The following is a 20,944-nucleotide window of genomic DNA, read 5'->3' on the forward strand; positions in this document are numbered from 1 at the left end:
AATATTGTCAGGCGTTGACCGGTCCGCAGTGATAAAAAGGTTGGGGACCACTGTTCTAGAGGGTGTAGTATGGGCTTCAATATTTAATGTGAGGGAGATGGGAGCGTGATCACTAATTATAATGGAGTGGATTGTGGTGTCTGTTACATGTTGGGTAAAGGAATTACTGATAAAGGGGTCTATTCGAGAAAAAGACTGATGAAGGGAGGAAAAGTGTATTCTCTAGATGTAGGATTACTCATTCTCCAGCTATCACCAAGTCCATAATGCTCCATATATTGTTTTATTATTTCAGTGGAGTGCCAATTTCTTATATTGCTGGAGATGCTTGAACGGCCAATTTCCGGGTTAATAACAGTGTTAAAATCACCAGCAATAATAATATTTGTTGAGTTGCATAAAGATGAGAAAAAATTATGAAAAAAGGATGAATCATCATTATTGGGGCCGTATATGTTCGCAAGTGTATATATTGTCTGGTTAATGGATACCTTAACCTCTAGAGTCCTGAGCTTTGGAAACCCAAGCTGTGCGGTCCTCATATGAGGACGCAGGGACTCTAGAGGTTAATAATTATAAATCTGCCTTCTGGATCAGTGATAGATGTATTATGAATTAATGGGATATTTTTATTAATTAAAATTGAGACGCCTCTTTGCCTACTGTTATATGTTGATGAAAATATTTGGTTAAATTGTTTGCATTTAAGGTTTTGTGATTCTGGATTTGTTAGGTGGGTTTCTTGTAAAAAGCATGTATCAGCATTTAATTTTATCAGATGGTTAATGATTTTAATCCTCTTAACCTGGGTCCTGAATCCACGCACATTCCATGACACTATTTTAAGCGACTGAATGATTGTTTGTTATAGATATCTGTTCGTAAGATAAAAGGAGGGAAGACGTGGGAAGGAGGGAGAAGGGGGGAAAAATAAAATAAATGAACACAAAAAAACAACAAAAATAAAACAAAAAAAAGCTGTTTAACGGGATCTAGGGTTGATGCATGTGTGTTAGTGTGAGCATAGCAGTACAAAAAACAGACAAGTATACATTTCAACATGGTGTGATTAAAACAAACACAAACAGAATAACAGAGAAAGAAGAGATAGTTGTAGCAGTCCGTGTGGGATAGGGGTTGCTCTGTGTGGATGTGGGAGACCAGGGTGATGAAAAGGGGGTGAACTATTTAACATTATAGTGTAGCAGTCACTGGTTGGTAGGTAGTCTATAGAAGATCAGAAAAGCCATGGGGTAATGTTTGAGTCGCGATAGAGCTGTCCTTCAATGTATAATTTGTCCACAATGATATTTGCCCGTTTGTTGTTCTGCCTGTGTTGTTTCATGATGGGGTAGAGGATTTTCCGTCGTCCGTTTATTTCACGTGGGAATTGATCATAAGAGACCAGGGTGATGAAAAGGGGGTGAACTATTTAACATCTTTCAGTTCCTTTCCTTTCCTTTTAATCAGTTCTTTGTGCTTATAGTGTTCCAGTTTCGCTATTATTGGCCGGGATGTTTTGTTGGAACGTGGACCAAGGCGGTGTACACGGTGAAAGGTGATCTTATTAACAGTATCTGGTGGAATTTTGAGTTGGTTTTTCATGAAGTCCTTAACCAGTGTTTCGGGGTTGTCGGGTGATTGTTCTGGAATGACGGTGAATATCAGGTTATCGTGCATGTTTCTGGTTTGAATGTCCAGTATTGTTTCTTTCATCATTTTGTTTTCTTTTGTGACGAAGTCCATTTTTTCGCTGAGGGTTTTGATGGATGCTTGGAGAGAGTTGTTTAAGACGGCTATAACTTTTCAATGTAGTTGTGGGCAAATTCAAGGCTTGACCGGAGTTCTTTTATTTCCTCGTGAAGTGTGACCAGTAATTCGAGTTTCTTATTGATGGATGCTAGAACACTGACCTCAATGTCTGTTGTTTGTAGCTCGCCTGTATCCGTAGAGGAGGTCTTTTTCCGTTTGCTTGGTTTTGGCGTATCCTTATTGGTTTGTATTGGCGGTATCCATACTGCAGTGAATGTAGTACTGGTTGATGAATGCTTCCAGGTCCGATATATCCTCCAGTATGTGAAAGGTCCATTTTGGTTATTGTCGGCAGTTGTAATTCCGATGGATTGCTCGTTTGATACTAGTATTGGGTTATAAAGTCTGAAAAAAAAGGCTAGCTTTAGGCTCAGTGACGTGTCGCCATATTGAATTCCCCTGCGTAGTCTCACGATCTTGCAATACTCAGAACATCACGCCCCTACAAAGAAAGTGCTCCTGACTTCCCGAATGTAGCACATTCTGTGCACACAGATTGTTATGAACATCTGTTGTCTGTTCATCTGTTACATTAAATGTTTTGTTTTGTTTTTTTAACCCCAAGTACTGCCAGATGGACAAAGATGTACTTTTAGCTGTAGCACAATGTTAGCCCCCAGGCATATGGCAAACATTTGAATATTTGTCGATTATTATCATTGAATATGCAGAGCCCAAAAATTGCCGTTTGGAACGACCTGAGGAGCCACATGAACTCTGGCCAGAAACTGCTTCAGCTCTACAAACTGATTTATTTCCCCGTGGGAGAATACATTTCCTTTACTAGTTAACTGTTCATGATCTTTGAATTTTACGGCATTAGACAGAGGACTTATTAAGTACATCATTGTTATGCCAGTGATAAACATACATGATGATGTTATTCTCTGGGTGTTGCTACTCTTGCCTTTGAGGGCTTCTGTAGTTGAGTTGTTGAGTGTTTTTTCTTCAGGTTTGCCTATATTGAGTTTGCAGACAAAGAGTCTGTAAGGACGGCTATGGCTTTGGATGAGTCCCTTTTCAGAGGAAGGCAGATAAAGGTAAGATTTTCACATCAGTTTTATTTATTTTAAACATTTTTACTAGTCTATACCTACCCAAATCACATCTTACTAAGTGACACCATTATAAGAACAGCAATGTGACTGTGTTCCAGTTTCTCATAATAAGAATCATAAACGCAAAGGCTCTATTTAGACCTGGTTTTAAAATCCACCTTGGGTGATCAAATTGCAATTGGACAGTGCTAAATACAAGTGTAAATGACCACCGAGGTGGATTGTGATCCAGTGACTGAAACAATTTGCTGAACTGGTCTGGGACGCATTTGACCACATATCGTTGGTAGTGTAACCGCTAATGCATCCTAATGTGTCACCAACAAGGACATTAGTGGAAAATGCATGATCAATGCAGGACATGGCAGTTGTTTTGGAGAGAGTTTAACACTCAAAAAAAAAAAAAAAAAAAATTGTCTGATACTATGCATTATAAAAGCGTTCATAATACATCATGCACAAATCTGATGCTTGTCTTCTTAGGTTAGGGAGACTACTGGTGCTTGTCTGGTAATAGACTGATGTAATAATTGTCCCTATGGTTTTTTTAATATTTAAATGAAAGTGTTTGCTTCATTGTGAATTGTTTCAGAATACTTCGTGCATAAAAAAAAAAAGCCGATTTATTTCATTTCACAAATTGTTGGCATTTTTTTCAACTTGAAAACATAAGGTTACACTTGTAACCGTCCCCTGCTGGATCTTTGCCCCACAGGTGGGCGCTAAGAGAACAAACAGACCAGGTATCAGCACCACAGACCGTGGCTTTCCACGGGCTCGCTTCCGATCACGTGGAGGAAGCTTCTCATCCCGTGCACGCTACTACAGTGGCTACACACCACCCAGAGGCAGAGGACGGGCCTTCAGGTGAGCTGACGCTGAGATACCTCATCTCTCACACCTGGAACAACACTGCATGTTTGCCCTGAAAAGAGTCTGAGGACTAACAAGACAAACCATACTGACCAGTCAGGGTTGGAACCTGCTAGAGAAATGAGTTTTATTTTTTGGGATGGAGCTAGGAAAAAGGTTTGGACAGTTGATCAACTGTCACACAGCAAATTACAGTAGAACATAGTGAATGTTAATATTGTCCTGTCAGAAGACGAGGGGGATCGCGATCGACATTTCATATATTTAACAGGGATGCAGAAGGAATTGGGGCTAGGGATAGTTTTCATACATCAGGAACTCGACAGCTTATCAGGAAATAAATTATTCTTGGATAACATCAGGGAGTTTTCCCAGAGAGAATAATTTTATTAGTGTTGAATAAAAACAGGTACATAAACATGCCATGCGGCCAGGTTAGAAATCCCATCACACACAGTTGTGGGACTGAAGGACTTGGTTCATGCCACATCATATACCGTACTTTCCGGACTATAAGCCGTTACTTTTGTCGCTTCATGCACATGGAAAACATACAACGAAATGCATATGATGCAGCTTTCAAGCTACAGGCGATTGATCTGGCTGTCGAATTATCACGTTACAACGTGGACACCTGCCACTATGTACAAAATGTTTTGTTCATCTTAAATTTAGTGGGTGCGGCTTATAGTCCGGAAATTACGGTAACCGTTTCACTGGAAGCCAGTATGCTCAGTGCACATCAGTCTATTGGTCCGAGGTCTTTACATGCACTCTGCATGTTTAATCTGTGGTAAGGAACATCAGTGTGATCAGAACCTACTACAGCAGGGAAACATGACGCTGGTGGTGTTCTTGCATTAGACCTGGGGGATATTTCAGAAAGCAGGTTAATTGAAAACATGGAGTTGGTTCACTCGGATTTGAGGGGAACTCTGGAATTTCAGTTCCAGCAACAGAAATGTCTTTAATGGTAACTGACTCCAAGGATATAACCTGCTGGCTGGCAGGTTCTCTTCAACAGAGCCAGCCTTTCTCTCTCTGTCTCCTCCCTCCTGCAGAGTCTGCAGATGCTGTTTCACTTCCTCAATGATACAATCATATTAAAACATGTTGGCGCATATTCATTTTCATTGGGTTTACATCAGGAGAAAAGGATACAAATTCCAGTTGGACAGTAGCTTAAATAGTTTGATCATATTAGTAAAGACAGCTCTTGGGTTACAGTCAGTCATCAGTGTAAAGACAACATTCCCTCCTCGCGTTTAAATAGCAGTACCCAGCCTAGATTTGACCTAGACTCAGAATAAAAGCTACACACTGCCTGTCTTTGAACACTGTGATTCTGTGATTATTAATCACTGAACCATCTATGTTACTGGATTCACAGTAAATATACAAATCAGTGTTGAGCTCTGTCCACTGAGATGTTGATCTATCAGTAATCACTTATTGTGTTATTGATGTAATTGGAAGATTAGTGTTGTTTTTTGGGGGGGCGAGATTATGTGAATATTTGAGTGAGAATGATTATAGTGAAGTTTATAAGACTCAAAGATTTAAAAACGGGACCAAATGCACTTTAAAGATTTTTGAACCTGCATATAATCTTGTTTTAACAGCATTTCAGTAACTGGATAAACTAAGTTTAAACATGTCTAGTACATGAAAGTAAGCATTTTAAATGTATAATACCCATCTAAAAATGTACATTGTTATTTTAACCTTGATGCTTTTCCAACTTGCATCACCACAATCATTGTTACTGGGTCAGACTGTGAAATTACTGGAGGCTACAGTCAGAGGTCTCCAATTAAACCAGCATTTAAATATTTTTAATAAATGTAACAAACAGTATGATTTACCGTTCATTAAAGAAATCCAAGTCTGCCGAACAAATGCACAAGTGGACAATACGATGAATAAAATGAAACGGCGTTTTGACTCCGTTTGCCAACTTGGGCTCTTTCATAGCTGCCGCTGTGTATTGTGAAGGTAAATGTTCATTACATAGACGGTTCATTATCACACTAATATTTCTGGGTCTACAGGATTGAATGGTGGTTCTAGTCTTTATCTATTGTCACGGTGTATCATATTGATGATGGTGTTATATAATCATTAGGTTCAAGCCCAACTCTTAAGTGAATCACCTCAGAGTTGATAAAACTATCTCTGTTCAGCTGTTCTGAAACCAAAAACTCAGAGTTCCCCTTTCAGGGTTAGTCAAATTACAGTTCACAGTTTGTTGACCCTGCTCTCTGGAATATTCCACCCCCATGTTGAACAGGAAAAAGGGTTGGTGTTGATCAGCTGTGAATGTACAGTATTTGTGAAAAAAAGACAGGATGGGCTTCAGAGCTCTGCTATGGGGCCCTATGCATCTTTCTGGTTTAGGTTATAATGCACACATGGTTTTGGGCACTGGAAACTTGAAATGTTTATGGCATGTGATTCGGTCACTTTGCAGGTATCTGGAGCTGCACACTTATTATAAATGAGATCATGCAAAAATAATGTGAGGCTGTTTTGGCTGTAATAAACAATATGTTATTGTAACTTTTATTGTGAACTGTGTAACCCTTGGGGGCAGTGAGAAATCAAGGCTACCAGTAATCCCGCTCTATATGTGCCCTATGGTGAAGTTCTGTTTATGGGTCCACCTTGTTTTTTCTTTTGAGACTGAGGTAGGTGTGGTGACAAGCAAGCAGCTCTCTCACATGCACCTAGAGTTGAGTCAGAGCTTCTGATTAGATGGTTATCTGGATCCTAGTTTAATATTTAATGTCCAACAAAGAACATTTTCCAGGAGAAAATGCTGCTGCTGTTACTTTGGCCTGAAACTCTTCATGCAGTGGTCTTTATTTCAGTGATAGTTGACAGAGTTGTTCTGATAAACCTGAGTCCATTTCATCTTTGTGTTTTTACAAAGAATTTCCATGTCGGTGAGGCTGTCTTTAAGTAACAAGTGAAGGTTTCCATCCCTGTTTGTTGCTCTGTGTGATAAGTATTTGAAGCTCAAGGTTGTTTAATGACTGCATGTACTCCCGCACATACAAGAAATCCTAACCCTGCCAGTTTGTTCACTGGGATTTGGCCAAAGCTGCAGGACAAGGCAGAGAAACTTGGGGAGAAGTTGAGAGGGATTTGACAGTGAAGCTGAAAGTTCTGAAACCAAAAGACTTGGTACACTGTATTTGCTATTTGCATTTGACGGATTGGGATTGCTGAACTTTCAAGTTCTGTCTGGCTGATTTGCTGTGTTGTGACAATAATAAAAATAAGACTGGATATCTCGTCGATCAGAAGAGCAAAATTAGTACAGTCACCTAAAAACACACAAACTAAAAGTTTAAATGTTTGATTATGTTAAAGTTGTATCATTCAGATTGAACCAGGCAGCTCCAACATCATGATATCATTTCTGTTGTTGCCGCCAATAGTCATTTGACCAGAATGATTGTACTCATCAAAACAGAAGCCACCTTTCCAGGATATCTCTGATAACTACATAGTGTGTCTTTCCACTATCTAACAGTATTAGTTAATATGTATTGGAGCTAGCATGCAGAGAAGCAGTCATTCACTTGACTGGCCTTGATGAGTGTTTACTGAGAAGTGCTGACTGGTTGCTACATGAGGAATTCATTCCTACTCTGCAGTCAGTCAGGCTACAGTCCAAACCTAGACACACTCTCACTGGTGCCTTGTCATTATGTGGGCATACACCTGCAGTGAGCAACAACGCGCACAGCCTGTTCTAGGGGTGGGTGATATGGACCAAAAAATCATATCTGTATTTTTAGGCTGAATGGCGATACATGATATGCATTTTCATGTAAATCAGGTTGAGCCCTAGAAATATTCTCTGCAGCATTTGCTTCAATAAAAATAAAAACAGCGGTTTTGGCAGCATATAAACTATAAATCTCATGCAGAGACAAAGGTTTGAGAAAACCAATATGAGTAAAAAAAAAAAAAAAAAAAAAGGGCAGCCAAAACGTGGTCCACTGTGAGTCGATGCACTTGACAACTTGTTGAAGAGAGAGCCAATGAGTCTGATGGTATCAGAATTTTCAGAGGCTCAACATGGGAGAATTCTTCAAATCTCTTAATCTGTGCCATAACAATGTATATCCCTTGCCAAATCTTCAGTTTTGGGGCAGCTGTTTGGATGCCTCACTTTTGCACAGATGCAGTGAATGGCAGATGCATCGTTGCACTGTGTGGACCAGGAAAGTCATTTTTCAGATGCCTGGGAATTGAAACAAAGCCCACTATTATCCAGATCCACACTTGCAGTTGTGAAAGATTCCATCGTCTCTGTGTAAAGCTGTACAGCATGGCACCTTCAATCAGCCGTCTGCCGCTGTTCATCAAACAATCTGGGCAAATTTCCAACGATGTTTGCACTGACTTTGAATGGTCATCAAAAAAAGGAACAACAATGCAAAGATTCTTAACTGTGTGTATATTTGTAGATTTATCAACAAGTATACTGAGTTTTTTTCTGTTGCAGAATTTCTGACAAGTCTTCAGAGTAGCAGTCCCCAGGGACATGCTTTGTGATGTTTGTTGCCTTGGTGCAGCCTAAATTCACAGCCTGGGCAGTTTGAGTCATTGAAAATTTATTTAATCACATCTACTAAGTGGTCAGTAGCTCTCATTGCAACGTTATGTTCAGCTAAAATCCAGCTAGCTTAATCTCAGCTGTTTTCACTGCATGTCAAACCTCTGCTTTTCATTAGTTTGCTGTAATTCAATTCAAGTTTATTTTTATAGCGCAAATCACAACAAAAGTAATCTCAGGACACTTGACAAAAAGTGTAGGCACTGAAAAAAATGTTTGATTTGCGGCAAGAGATTTGACCTTTTCTTTGTGTTTTGGCTCCCTTGGCATGGTTCTTGAGGACACAAATTTTGGAAACCATATGGATATTACAACAGTGACAAAAAGCCTTAGTCCTGTTCCCCATAACATGTGTCCGCCATCCCTTGAAAATAGGGTCTGGTTCCCATGAACTGCCGTAAAGTTGTGCCTGATGTTGCATAGGTTTTGGTTCATCTGTGTCTTCTTTGTGTTTTCTTTTAACCTTGCTTTCTTTTGTGTAATAACTTATCAAACTGCAAACTAGCTTAGCTAACATGATCAATAGCTGAAAAGCGACGGTTGCACCATTAGCGAGGAGGTGACAGCGGCAGTTTCACGAGATCTCATTAAAGATGTGGACTGGCTCATTTACTACAGATCCAAGATCCATTTTCTGTGATGTATATATAAAATGAATAACCAGACTGGTTCCAAATCGGCCCCATGCTGTTAAACTATGGCATGAAACTATCGTAGATTTAGGGAATTTTTACAATTATTGATTGTACCTCTATATAGAAACATCTGGCAACACTGCCTGTGGTGTACAGAGAGAACAGTATGAGAGGAAGAAAAAACAGTTGGCACACCTGCTCTTCCTGGAGTGAATGGAAGCAAAGTGTTGCCTGCTGTCCCACATCGACGTGACTTAGGATATACAGCTCTTCTTACAACTGTCATTCAAGTACAGATACTTATAAAACAGGGTATAGTACAGTTTTTAAACGGCCGGCTATTGCAGTACCCTTCTATCATCAGTACACCGTACAACACTAGTAAGTCAGAGGCACATGAGATGTCACAAGCATGTCAAAATAATTAGCAAGGATAGCGTTTCCTTCCCTATTTGAAAATATGGAGCTTTAAATTGTGTAAAAGTGTATATAATCAAATTTACATGAGGTAGATGCACATCAGATGTGAGACAGTAAAGTCTGCCTGTTTGTAATACAGGATTGAAAAATGTTATCTTTTTCATTTTCTTATTTATTTAAAGAGGCAGGTTACCTACAGGGGTATGTGATTAAACGACATGTTTGTGTGTTGCTTCACCTACCAGTTGACTCCCACGTAGCCCTAATATGATCATTAGGCATACTACTGCAGACAGTTGTTTTAATTAGCATGATTGGGGAAAAATAGATGCCAGGCCACTCAGTACAGTGCACTCACCAGTGGCTAGGTGAAGTTGATGCATCCTGAGCCACTTCTTCAGTTTCACCACTTTAACAGTGTTGCTGCCATTTTTGGTTGTCAAACTCCTATATGGCTCATTTATCCTGCTTGCCACACATCATTTGTCAGTGCGAAAGAAGCCTCTTTTGTGAGCCGATCGTAAGGCTCTCTGACCTCAATGCACATGTCTGGCAATGCCGTTTCTCTTGCAGAATAGTTGGAACTGGTATTTTGGATTTGTGGTTTTTAGAAGCTTTTTAAAGCCTCCTTGTTCCACTGTTGCAGCAGGGATCATATCTTTAAGGATGTGTGGTTGGCCACCGCTTTAGTCATATCACATCACTTCTTTTCATAAGGCACACCATGGGTAAATGAAGCTTGCAGTGTGATTTCTTTCAGGGAAGACAGCTTTTCAGGCGGGAAAGACCTCACAGCCGAGGTTGCGGCAGCTGTACAGTGTTGAACACTCTTTGTACCACAGTTTATGGCACTGTTGTAAATGGTGGAAGAGATTTTTTTTTTTACAAAGCAGGGCTGCTTCAGTAGCACAGACTGGCATTGTATCTCCTATGTTGCAAGTGAAATTGTGAGCAAGAGTGGAGCAGGGTTTTCACTGTGGTTTTCAGAAAGACACGGAGAGGAGAGATGCAAGCACCAAACGGGTTGTGTAACACAACATTAGTATCGGTATAAAAGGTACTGTCTCATACTACAGCTCGCTTGAAATTCTATTGATATACCTTACAAAGTCGACATTCCGCCTAGCCCTAGCCTGTTCCAAGTCTTTGCATTGATTGTGAGCTCAGGGGGCGTTCAGTGCTTGGCTCTGATTAAGTGATGCATTTCATTATCACTGTGTTGATTGGCATTGTTTAAAGAAGGGCTGACTTAACTGTGCTTTGTGTGCAGAATCACATCTGCCAGTTTCATAGATAACTCCAACAAATGGTGGCATTTGTCTTACACCCTGACAGAAGAAACTCCATGTTTACAATTAGGTCTCTGGCTGCCAGAAATATTTCTCTGCTTGTGTAGAGCGTGTCCTTGCATGAACCACCAACCATACACCCCACCGTTCACCCCAACACACATGTACTCCCACTCAGATCCACCTGTACAGTGTTCACTCCCAGAAATGAGGGTTCATTACTGCAGCCTGAGCTGAGCATTGAGCCTATCAACCACCGAGTTCAGTCCCAGTGTGACCTGTTTGTGTTCCACCACTGAACGGTTCGTGTATGAGACGGACGAAGATACCTGCCTTCGGTGTGTGTGTGTGTGTGTGTGTGTGTGTGTGTGTGTGTGTACACCATACCCTGCTGGGGCTGTGTGTGGCGCTGTCTGTCCTCAGTCTTCCCCCACAGTGACCCCCGAGGCGGCTCTCGAACAGAGAGAGAGAGAAAGAGGGAGAGAGAGTGCCTTTGCTACCCCCTCACACTAATTTAGTTCTCCTATTATCTGGAAAATAAAACACTTTTCATCTCTTCACAAAGCTGCTCTCAGCTTCTTTTCAGCCTTATTACTCCAGATTGATCTGTTCTACGACCAAAGGCACAGTACCTTTAAAGATGGTGCGTCTATCTAGATATTTGTGAACACTGTCCTAAACACTGTTGTTAATTTTTATATCGATATATTCTGTCCCCTTCACTTTACGTATAGGACTGAAATTTCAGCAGAGCCTGTCTCTGCCCACAGTCACACACATACACATACCTATTTTATTCTATCACACCAGAAAATTGGTGTCCATCTTCCAAACAGAAAAAAACTCACCCTCTTTTTCTCTCTCTTTTCCAGGGGCCGAGGGCGATCAACATCGTGGTATTCCCCTTACTAAACACCCTCCTCCCTCCAACACTCCATTATTATCAACCCTCTGTTCCCATTTAGAAAACAGTCAATGAAAAGCCCCACCCTGTACCCCAACAATAAAGGAAGAGAACCCCAGAAGAGAGAAAAAAGACAAAAAAGGAGAAAAGCCTCTCGTGGACAGAGACTGACTGCTGCAGTGTGCGATTGTGTGTGAGCGTGAGTGTGCCCAGATTGATGCAGTCAGTCCTGGTAAGGTATCAGTTGGCCACTGGGGAAGAAACAGTGGCACATGTTTCTATTGGGTTTTGTTTGGGGTGGTATCTCAGGCTGCAGATGTCTCCTTTGGTCTGGCTGTGACCTCCACCTTTCACACCATCACCAACACAACCCACCCCACTCACCTGTCACCACCAACAAAAGGGGGCGGGGGGGACAGCATGAAAAGATAGTGTTGTCTTAAGTTTAATGTGCTACTCATATGTGAAACTATCACTATCCAGAATGGTGTTTTAAGTTTGTGGAGTGTGTCATTACCTTCCAACATCCACCCCTCCTGTACCTGCAGTTCTCTACACCCCTACCCACCCTTACTGTTTTTGTTAGATGCCCCCATTGACAGTTTGTGATACCCCCACCCCACCTCCTTCCTTCCATGTCTCCTGTCTCTCATCCTCCTTCCCCTCTCCTTTTCCTCTCTCTGTATATTAGACCACTTCTTGTCGTTTCAGGTTTCAGGACCAGTGGAGGCTGACGACCCCTACCCAGGTGGCGCCGGCCCCCCCCACTGTCTCCGCAGCGTCTCTCTCGCTCTCTGCTCCTGCTATGCACACTCCCCCCATCCTGTCCGTGTGGGGGGGAGGGGGAGGGGGGCAGGGTGACCACAGGCCCGCGGCGGGGGGCATTTACTACAACAGCAAACGCTGATGATGCTTTGTGCTCTTCTCACTCTTACACACACACACACACACACACACACACACACACCTATTGAATGCACAACACACTGCAGTACAGATGGCACGTAAGCGGCAGCCAACCCAACACAATTTCTACTCAAAGAGCCGGAACCAACACAGCTGAGTGCAGAGAGAGAGAGTGAGGCGGGCAGGACCAGAGGCCAGGGTGTTTGGTAGAGGGTGTACAGTGCAGTCTGGATGGTGCCCCCGTTTCAGTGCAGACCGGGCTTGTGTGAGGCTAACGAGCCAGTGGCATCATTTAATTTAATAAACGGAGTGCGCTGGAGCTGTTGCGTTGGGGCAGGGAAAGTTGAGGGTGGGGTTTGTTTTTCTTTTAGGGGAAATGGGTTTGAACAAATGTTTTGCTTTTTTATTTTTATTTTTACCCCACAAGTCTGTAATTAGGAAAAAAAATAAAGACATTGTGTAAAAATAACTTTGTGTGTGACTTTGTCCTGAAGAATTCTGCATGGTGGTGTAAAATCACTTATAGCCGCACTCCTTTGGTCTGCTTCCATCTACAAGTATTTAAGTGTCAAACTGGTCCCTAGCAAGTAATATCACAGGGTTTAGTGAATCATTTAGTATTGGCAGGTCTGCATGTAGCCCAAACCAGAATCAATGGGTTCTTTGTAAATGCAATATTTGGAAATGACTGACTTAGTGTCTCAAGCTTCATAGCAGCATTTACAGTAAGAGTTAAAAAATTTTTTTTTAAATGTAACTGTTTTTGGCTGAATGATGGTCTATTACCTAATCTGTCTGTGCTTTGATGAAGGAAAATAAAACGTCAAACGTACTGATTATAAATGTTTATTCAAATGAGAAAGTCGATGTGTAAGTGGTGGCTCTTGGTAAAAAAAAAAAAATCCTCTGGCCTCCATTGCACGTCACAGTTCAGGTGTATCTGTGCTTCCTGAAAGCTGCAAAAAGAAGTCTGTTATGTCTAGGAAATGATGAAAATGCAAATAAAAGCTTAATATTTGACAATTAGGTTACTGGCACATACTGAAGACAGTCATGGCCAGTGATGGTTTTCTCAAGTAAAGGTAGGAAAAACTCAGCTTTAAGTAAAAATATACTTAAACATGTAAAAGTACTCATTCAGAATGGCACATTTCACACAAAGTATATTTACTGATTCATTATTTTGTTCAGCCCTTTTAATGTTGCAGCTGGTAAAGGTGGAGCTAATGATAAAATCAACAGCCTAATGATTATGCTGTATTCTTTTGACCTCAAAAGTAACATTTTCAGATAAGTGTAGTGCAGTAAAAGTATATTAGCTTCTAAAATGCAGTGAATTATGAAGCAGCAGAAAAAGAAATACTTCAAAATAATCCTTAGACTGAATAGATGTAACTTAGTTATTTTCCACCTCTGGTTATGACACAGCAAAGAGTAAAGTGCTGCTAAATGTAGACTGACTGCACAGCCAATGCTGGAGTAGTAGCACTAACAGATTCAAGACAAAGAAATAATCTGAATGAATCTGGACTGTCTAGTATACTTGATGTCCTCACCTCTCCTCTTGGTTTTCTTTTTCATGAGTTTCTTCTTTTTCTTGGGGCTAGTGTTCTCTCCATCCTGCACCAACGAAACAGTGTCAGACACAGCAGCCACATAATGTGGTCTACATGGACATTCCAGGTCTCAATAAATGCAATAAAGTATTAACTTTCCACACCATGGAGCAGATCACAAGCAAAGACTCACTGTCTCATTAGGTTTTTTTTAACATCACACAATGAACTGAGACAAAAAGCAGTCCAGAGCGGGATCAACAGGATAAGTGGTATATATAATAGATGGATGACATTCATGTGCCAAACAAACTCAAGGTGAGCTGCTTGATGGCAACCTGGAAATTTACAATCCACCAGAGCCAATCTCTTAAATCTTTGCCTAATCTCCAAACTAACCGGGCCTGAGCCGTGTCTGATGTTCCTGTAAAGGCTCACCTGGCCGCCCACGCCACCTGTCAGTGCCGTGATGTCACTGAAATGTGTGATGCTGCTCAGCTGGCTGGACATGGCCGGCACACCTCTCTTCCTTGCATTTCTCTGACTCTTCGGCATGCTGAGACGCACCATCATTGACTCCTCATAATTTTTCCTGTGAAGAAGTAGAGACAGTCAAAACCTCTATCTTGAAGCTGGTACTTTATATTTTTGCTATGTGCATGCCAAATATGTTGTGATATGTGATAGCTATGAAACAACTTGACTGGTTTCTTCTGTGTCTAAAAGGACTGTTAAAGAAATGAAATCTGTAAAAGCTACCCCATACAGCACTTAACAGAGTATATCCTGTATGTCACCTCATCAGCAATAAGCCTATATGTGTCTACTGCTGGTACGTGGAATCATCTAGTCATGAACGACGCTAAACTAGAGAATAAAACCTTTTTGCAGAAATTTTAGGTGCACAAGCTCTGACCCCTGCCACCACCTCCTCTCGCACTACCCAGCTGTGCGCCATCGTCACTGAGCTGGTGGTCAGACTTGATGAGTATAACAGTACATGGTTTTTCCACACAAGATGAAGTAAGACCCAGTGACGGCATGTTTGTTGAAACATGTAGAGGATGATGTGAGATTTGGCTGAACTGGGACATAATACAACACAATACATACAAGGCCTCTAGCAGAGCAAGTGACAGAGAAAAACAAAGCCAGCCAGAGATATGTGTGTGTGTGTGTATGTGTGTATATATATATATAACAGAGAGACATGGATTGACAATGTGTGGTTCACTACTGTCCATGTGCATCTCAATCTCACAACCATCTGACAATCTTCTTGTTATTATTTTGCACTACTGTCACTGATTGTACATGGTTTGATTCATAGCCTATGAGGTTGTACTCTTTAGTTTTATCCTAATCACTTTGACTTAGTTTTCTTATTCTTTTTAGTCTATTTTTACTCTACTTTTATTCTATTTTAGATTCCTAAATGGTATGGCATTCAATACTAGGTGAGAGAAAAACAGTATTTCGATTCTCTGTATGTCCTGCACATATAAAAAGCTCTGATCTTCTCTGTGACAGACACAGGGAGATGAGATGGACCGCTTTATTTTACTCTGATTGTAAATGTCAGACATGACATGTGTGACAGAAACATTACCGTGCCAGAACAGTATGAAATGATAGAGGAAATATCTCAAGAGGGGCTGAACAAGGGACTTAAAACTAAAACATATCCAATTAAGAAACAATAAAAGCTATCAAAACAATTTTTCCGAACACTTATAAGTCCAGGACTGTTGTATAATTGAGAGATAAAATGAATGATGCAAGTGGCACCATGGCAATGGAACTAATAATGAAAGGGGAGGAGCATGAACAGAAAACAGTCAAAATCACAACATAAAATGTAATTGGCTGTCATTCTAAAACTTGACATCAAATCAAAAAACTACTTTACACCAAACAAAGTGGGGAGTGTCACTGTGTTTTTGACAGACCCTTCCACATGAAACAGTGGCAAAAATATCCAGCTTTAAATTTAGGTAGGCATTGACGTTCACTGTAGCGCCACCTATTGGTGCATGGATTTCAGCACACTCATTTAGGACCCTTATATTTCAACCAAACTTGGGACACCTAGCAATCTACTGATCTGTTTTAGCTTATCGAACTTTTAAAGGCAGCAGGAAGTGAGACTTTGATTTTGGATGGTCCCAGTGGCAAAAACCTTCAGAAACGTGCACAGAATGCAGAGGAAAAAAAGCAGTTTTTTCCAGGCATCATGGGCCACGAGTTATTAATGAAAATGTAAAAACGCCTATAAATGACCACCAGGTGGAATAATACATGTCCTGTTTTTGTAGTCAGTGTGTCATGTCACAAGAAGACATACCAAGTTTGATGTTATCATCTATAATAGTTTCTGAGATAAAAAAAAAAAAAAAAAAACTTGGAAAAAAGTCATTTTCCATTCATTTCTATAGGAAAAAAATTGCTTGTTTTTTGCAATTTGTATGAAAACCATAGATCACATCTTCACCAAAAGTCATAGCACACTATTCCCGATTGGAAGACAACAAACTTGAATTTGGTGCACACAACTCAAAAACTTTGGGAGGGGTATTGGGGCGAAATTTTAGCATAAGAAATATAAAACGGAAAAATAATAAGAAGGCGGCTACAGGATTGCAAGAGGTGTGCTATACTCCTTCAGAGCTTGTACCCCTAATAAATAAAGATGATCTAGAAATCCCTCATGTGCTCAAATTCTTTTTACTCTGTGGATTTATTGTCCTGCTCTGACTTGGCACTCTGTTGAATGTAGGAGCATGCAGCCATGCACAGGTTGACTATTTACAGATTTAGCTGAGAAAATACAAATTATACCATCATATCAAAGCAGTGGACTTGCAGTCGTGATGACATTAAGGATTTAAATGTAATTCATCAGCCACTATTTTGCCATTCATCCCACTGCATTTTTGCAGAGTTGCTTTACATACAAATGAAATCATTACATTACTCCCAGCCCTCCAGCAGACTCTCACTCCGGGTGAAAAACTGACATCTCTCTTTGGACATGTGCGTTAGAGGCCAACCAGATGATCATGGTTTCCACTGTAAATTATCTGGTCAATAACCACAGGAGCACGCACTTGTCTTGAATGGTTGAATTCATCTTTTTTTTTTTATCCACCACTCAGGTGGGGTTTGAAAAACAAAAATATTCAGATTACCCATGTGATCTTGGATGTGTTTAGCAGCGTACGAAGAATAAAGTAAACACCTGTGTATGTCCTCACGGCTCTCCCGTTCTCTCTGAAAATCTCGTGCATCAATGATCTCCTCAGGGGCGTCGCTGTACTGCTGCCTCAGCTCCTGGATCACAGAGCTCCTCAGAGCTGCTTGTCGCTGGTGCTCCACCTGAGCATTTCTCCTGTCTGCCTCCATCAGGTCCCCATCTACAGGGCACAAAACAAACCCTTCTTGTAAACAAGAAGAAATGGATCTTTGACTGCATGGCTAAATCAGATTACTCAAAGGAAACCTTATTTATTAATAAAAATGAAGATTTGACAAATATTTTTATGCCAAGCATTAGTAAAAAGGAATCCCAACCTTACCATAATGCACTGGAGCAATCTTTGGAGGTACATATTTCTTGCCAGGAGCGTGGGGGGCTTTCCTCTCTGAGCTGGCCTTTCTCTTAGCTTCATCTTCAGATTCCTCAGACTCATTCAGCTGGTGATTGATAAGCATCCCAAAATGTTCTGACAAACTCTGCACAAACTCTATTTTTGTTTAATTGATAAAGTCACTGGTAGCCTGACTGATATGTCTTTGAACAATTATCATGCAAGGGAAACAAACATGATTTTTTTTTTTTCTAGATTAAGAGTTTTTCCACTACAGCGACTTACTTTGTTGATGAGATTATCAGGATTGGGACGTAGCTGCAGCAAGTCATTTTCAGCTAAATAGACACAGGCATAAGAGATTGTGGTTAAGAGGACTGCACGCACATCCCTCTCCTTGGTGAGCAAGAGCCAACCAGCTGATCTGACTGGTTAAACTGGATTATGTCTCCAGATGGCTGAATGGATCTGTTGAATCTGTCTTTATGCCTGTGTATGTGATTCCAGTATGTAGTTCGGTTAATGTGTAGTTATGCTCTTTATCTTGTACTTTCGCTGTTCATTTAGGAGAGGGGGTGTGTCCAGTGTTTTCATGTGCAACATGCTGCTCAGATGACAGTCAGTGGGGCATTCACTCACCCACAACCCGACACACAGTAGTTCTCAGAAATAGGCAAAAGATACTTAAAAAAAAACAGGAGCGCTAATGAGGGTGAAGCAGCCCAGACTTTACTCCAAACTAAAGCGGACATCACCACTGCGCCTTCCACAGAGCTATTAATACAATGGCCAACTTGTATATATACACACACTTTGGGTGCACCAAAGCAATGACCAATAGAAACATACTTTCCACTACAGCATTTTGCTGTTTGGTGTCTCTATTGATTATTGGTTTTTATTATGATAGTCTCTTTACAGTTGATATTTCAAAATGACTAGTCCTTTCTTAGGTCTCTCTACTCTAAATAATATTTTTCATTAAGTTTGCAGGGTTGAAGACTTTAAGAATCCTATTTGCACATTTCAGGGTGCTCCCGGGGTGTATATAACCAAGCAGACCATTTGTTGTATTAGAAGCTGTGAGGAAGGTGCATTAATGCCAAAAAGCTTTAGTTTGGAATAAAGTCTGTGCTGTTTTACCATCATTAGTGCTCCTGTTTTTGCTTGCCTATTTCTGTGAATTTATGCATGTCTTTGGCAGCTGAACTCCTGCTCCTTTCTTCCACCTGATTCACTGCAGAGATGACAAACTCTGCGGCCAGTGATATTTATTCAGCCATCTCAAACATCAAATGTGTTATGTGAAGAAGCTTGTGAAACATGAATGGTAGGAAACTATGTACACAAATAGAATAAAATGTTTTGACTGATCACAGACAGCACCACATAAGTCTTACCTAAACTGCCAGTAACAGCTGTGCGCACCAGCTTATCAATCTGGTACTTCATTTTGTGGTCTAGGGGTCGCATCTTATCCAAGACCTTTAAAAAAAATAAAGGGGCCAAAATTATGAAATAGTGTGTCAGCTAGACAGATGAGAAACAAAAACAAAAAAAAAACACTAATATTCCAAAATCTCACTGTTCGGACTGTGACCACTCTGTTCAAAGCTTCACTGTTTTTTATTTTGCCCCCTTCGGTCTTGATGTTGATGAGGTGAGTGAGGTCCTGAAGGTAGAAGAGCAGCAGGTGATACCGAAGATCCAAGAAAGATAAACCCTGCAGACAGACAGACAGACATTTCAGCTTAATGTGTCAGTTGTAACATTAAGCTCCTTTTACATGCAACACCTTTATTCATTTTAAGGTGAGTTACACATCCCTTTAGAGAGCAGAGTTTCAAGTAATCCATTTTCCAGTAATAGTCCCAACTCAACCTTGCATGAAAACAATTTTTAGAAAAGTAGACTGCTTCTATTACAGAGAGATGAGAGGAAAGTGCTATCACATAGTACCGCAGGGCACCTGTGGCTCAGGAGGTAGAGTGGGTCGTCTCCTACCCGGAAAATTACCGATTCGATTCCCGGCTTGTCCACTCCACTCCATTGCTCCCAGTGATGACACCGGTGTGTGTGTGAAGGGGTGAATGGCCAAATAGTGTGAAAGGATTCTGAGTGTGCTGCAATGCATAGAAAAGCCCTGTACAAATATAAACCCATTTACTGTATAATCAAATTAACCAAATGAGCAAGAGACATGTAGTGAACCTAGAGACTTTAACCTGCTTGACCCAGTTGCAAGTCCATAATAACATACCTGATGTTCCATAGGCTTTATATAAAAGATGTGACACCACTTCCCTCCATTATACAAGACTGAAGCCAATATACAGCATCGTCATTACAGTGGCTGTCATCTTGGTATTTTGCAACCAGATTTTGCAGAGTAGCAACCAAGTAACTGAGTGACAGCATCAGACCACCACTGAACATTGTTCACGGTTCTGTGCTGGAAACAAATTCCTTGTGTGTGACATACTTGGCTAAATAAAGGTGATTATCCTGATTATCCCAAAAAACAAACAAAAACACAACCATACCAGAGAAATTACTACTTGTACTCACATTAATGTGATGTCTACCAAAAACCACAGAATCATCTCTGGCAAAATGTATTTCATTTGTACTTTGAAGTTTTTGTTTTTGCTCATGTCCCATCCACAAACATGGAGGAGGCAGGATTTATGACCTATACTGCAACCGGGCACCAGGGGTTGATGGACCCACGGTGGCTTTATTTCTGGAAGCTGCCAGGGTGTCCATCTTTTATACAGTCAATAGGAGTTTTTCCATTATATGAACCTACAGAAATGTGTCGAGTCAAGTAACAGTCATAAGTTCTGTGTTTCCACTTTGGTGTGCATTCTTTGGAGGTGCGTTCTGGAAGCTACATTTTGGCACCCCTTAGGAGGAGTTAAATAAAGTACCAGGTAGGCAAAGATGGAGGGAGTATGTCAAGGTCAAAGTGTTTATTTGTCATATGCACAGTTAGGAAATGCGTGGTTAGTCAGAAAGTCCAGGAGTGTGGACAGTTTCTGGGTAAGCTTGTGGGGGATAACTGTGTTGAAGGCGGAGCTGTAGTCAGAATCAGAATCAGCTTTATTGGCCAGGTAAATGGTAAATGGTCTTATACTTGTATAGCGCCTTTCTATGCTTTTTACAGCACACTCAAAGCACTTTCACATTATTCGGCCATTCACCCATCCGCACTCCCAAGCACTCACGCATTCACACACCAGTGACATCACCAGGAACAACTGGGGGTTCAGTG

At 40.9% G+C, this 20,944-nt stretch overlaps 2 protein-coding genes across 4 annotated transcripts in view; one reads left to right on the plus strand and one right to left on the minus strand.

Annotated features, from left to right (window-relative positions):
- Positions 1 to 12,639, plus strand: part of pabpn1 (poly(A) binding protein, nuclear 1) — a 43,761-nt gene extending 31,122 nt beyond the window's left edge. For 2 of the 3 annotated variants that reach the window (XM_020610494.1, XM_020610497.1), the window contains exons 5-7: positions 2,765 to 2,852; positions 3,586 to 3,737; positions 12,333 to 12,639. In XM_020610494.1, coding sequence (XP_020466150.1) covers positions 2,765 to 2,852; positions 3,586 to 3,737; positions 12,333 to 12,528 — 436 coding nt within the window. In that variant the 3' untranslated portion in view covers positions 12,529 to 12,639. Of the gene's footprint in view, positions 1 to 2,764; positions 2,853 to 3,585; positions 3,738 to 11,589 lie in introns of all 3 variants that reach the window. The other variant, XM_020610495.1, reaches the window with a different exon arrangement.
- Positions 12,640 to 12,729: 90 nt separating this feature from the next.
- ngdn (neuroguidin, EIF4E binding protein) overlaps positions 12,730 to 20,944 on the minus strand; it is a 13,411-nt gene continuing 5,196 nt past the window's right edge. Inside the window, exons 4-11 of the mRNA XM_020610493.1 lie at positions 19,256 to 19,393; positions 19,071 to 19,155; positions 17,956 to 18,008; positions 17,659 to 17,776; positions 17,322 to 17,496; positions 14,522 to 14,675; positions 14,084 to 14,147; positions 12,730 to 13,483 (exon numbers count right to left, since the gene is read on the minus strand). Of these exons, the coding sequence (XP_020466149.1) occupies positions 13,458 to 13,483; positions 14,084 to 14,147; positions 14,522 to 14,675; positions 17,322 to 17,496; positions 17,659 to 17,776; positions 17,956 to 18,008; positions 19,071 to 19,155; positions 19,256 to 19,393 (813 nt within the window). The 3' untranslated portion in view covers positions 12,730 to 13,457. The remainder of the gene's footprint in view (positions 13,484 to 14,083; positions 14,148 to 14,521; positions 14,676 to 17,321; positions 17,497 to 17,658; positions 17,777 to 17,955; positions 18,009 to 19,070; positions 19,156 to 19,255; positions 19,394 to 20,944) is intronic.

This window comes from Monopterus albus, unplaced genomic scaffold (assembly GCF_001952655.1).
Source record: "Monopterus albus unplaced genomic scaffold, M_albus_1.0 scaffold105.1, whole genome shotgun sequence".
Lineage (NCBI taxonomy): Eukaryota > Metazoa > Chordata > Actinopteri > Synbranchiformes > Synbranchidae > Monopterus > Monopterus albus.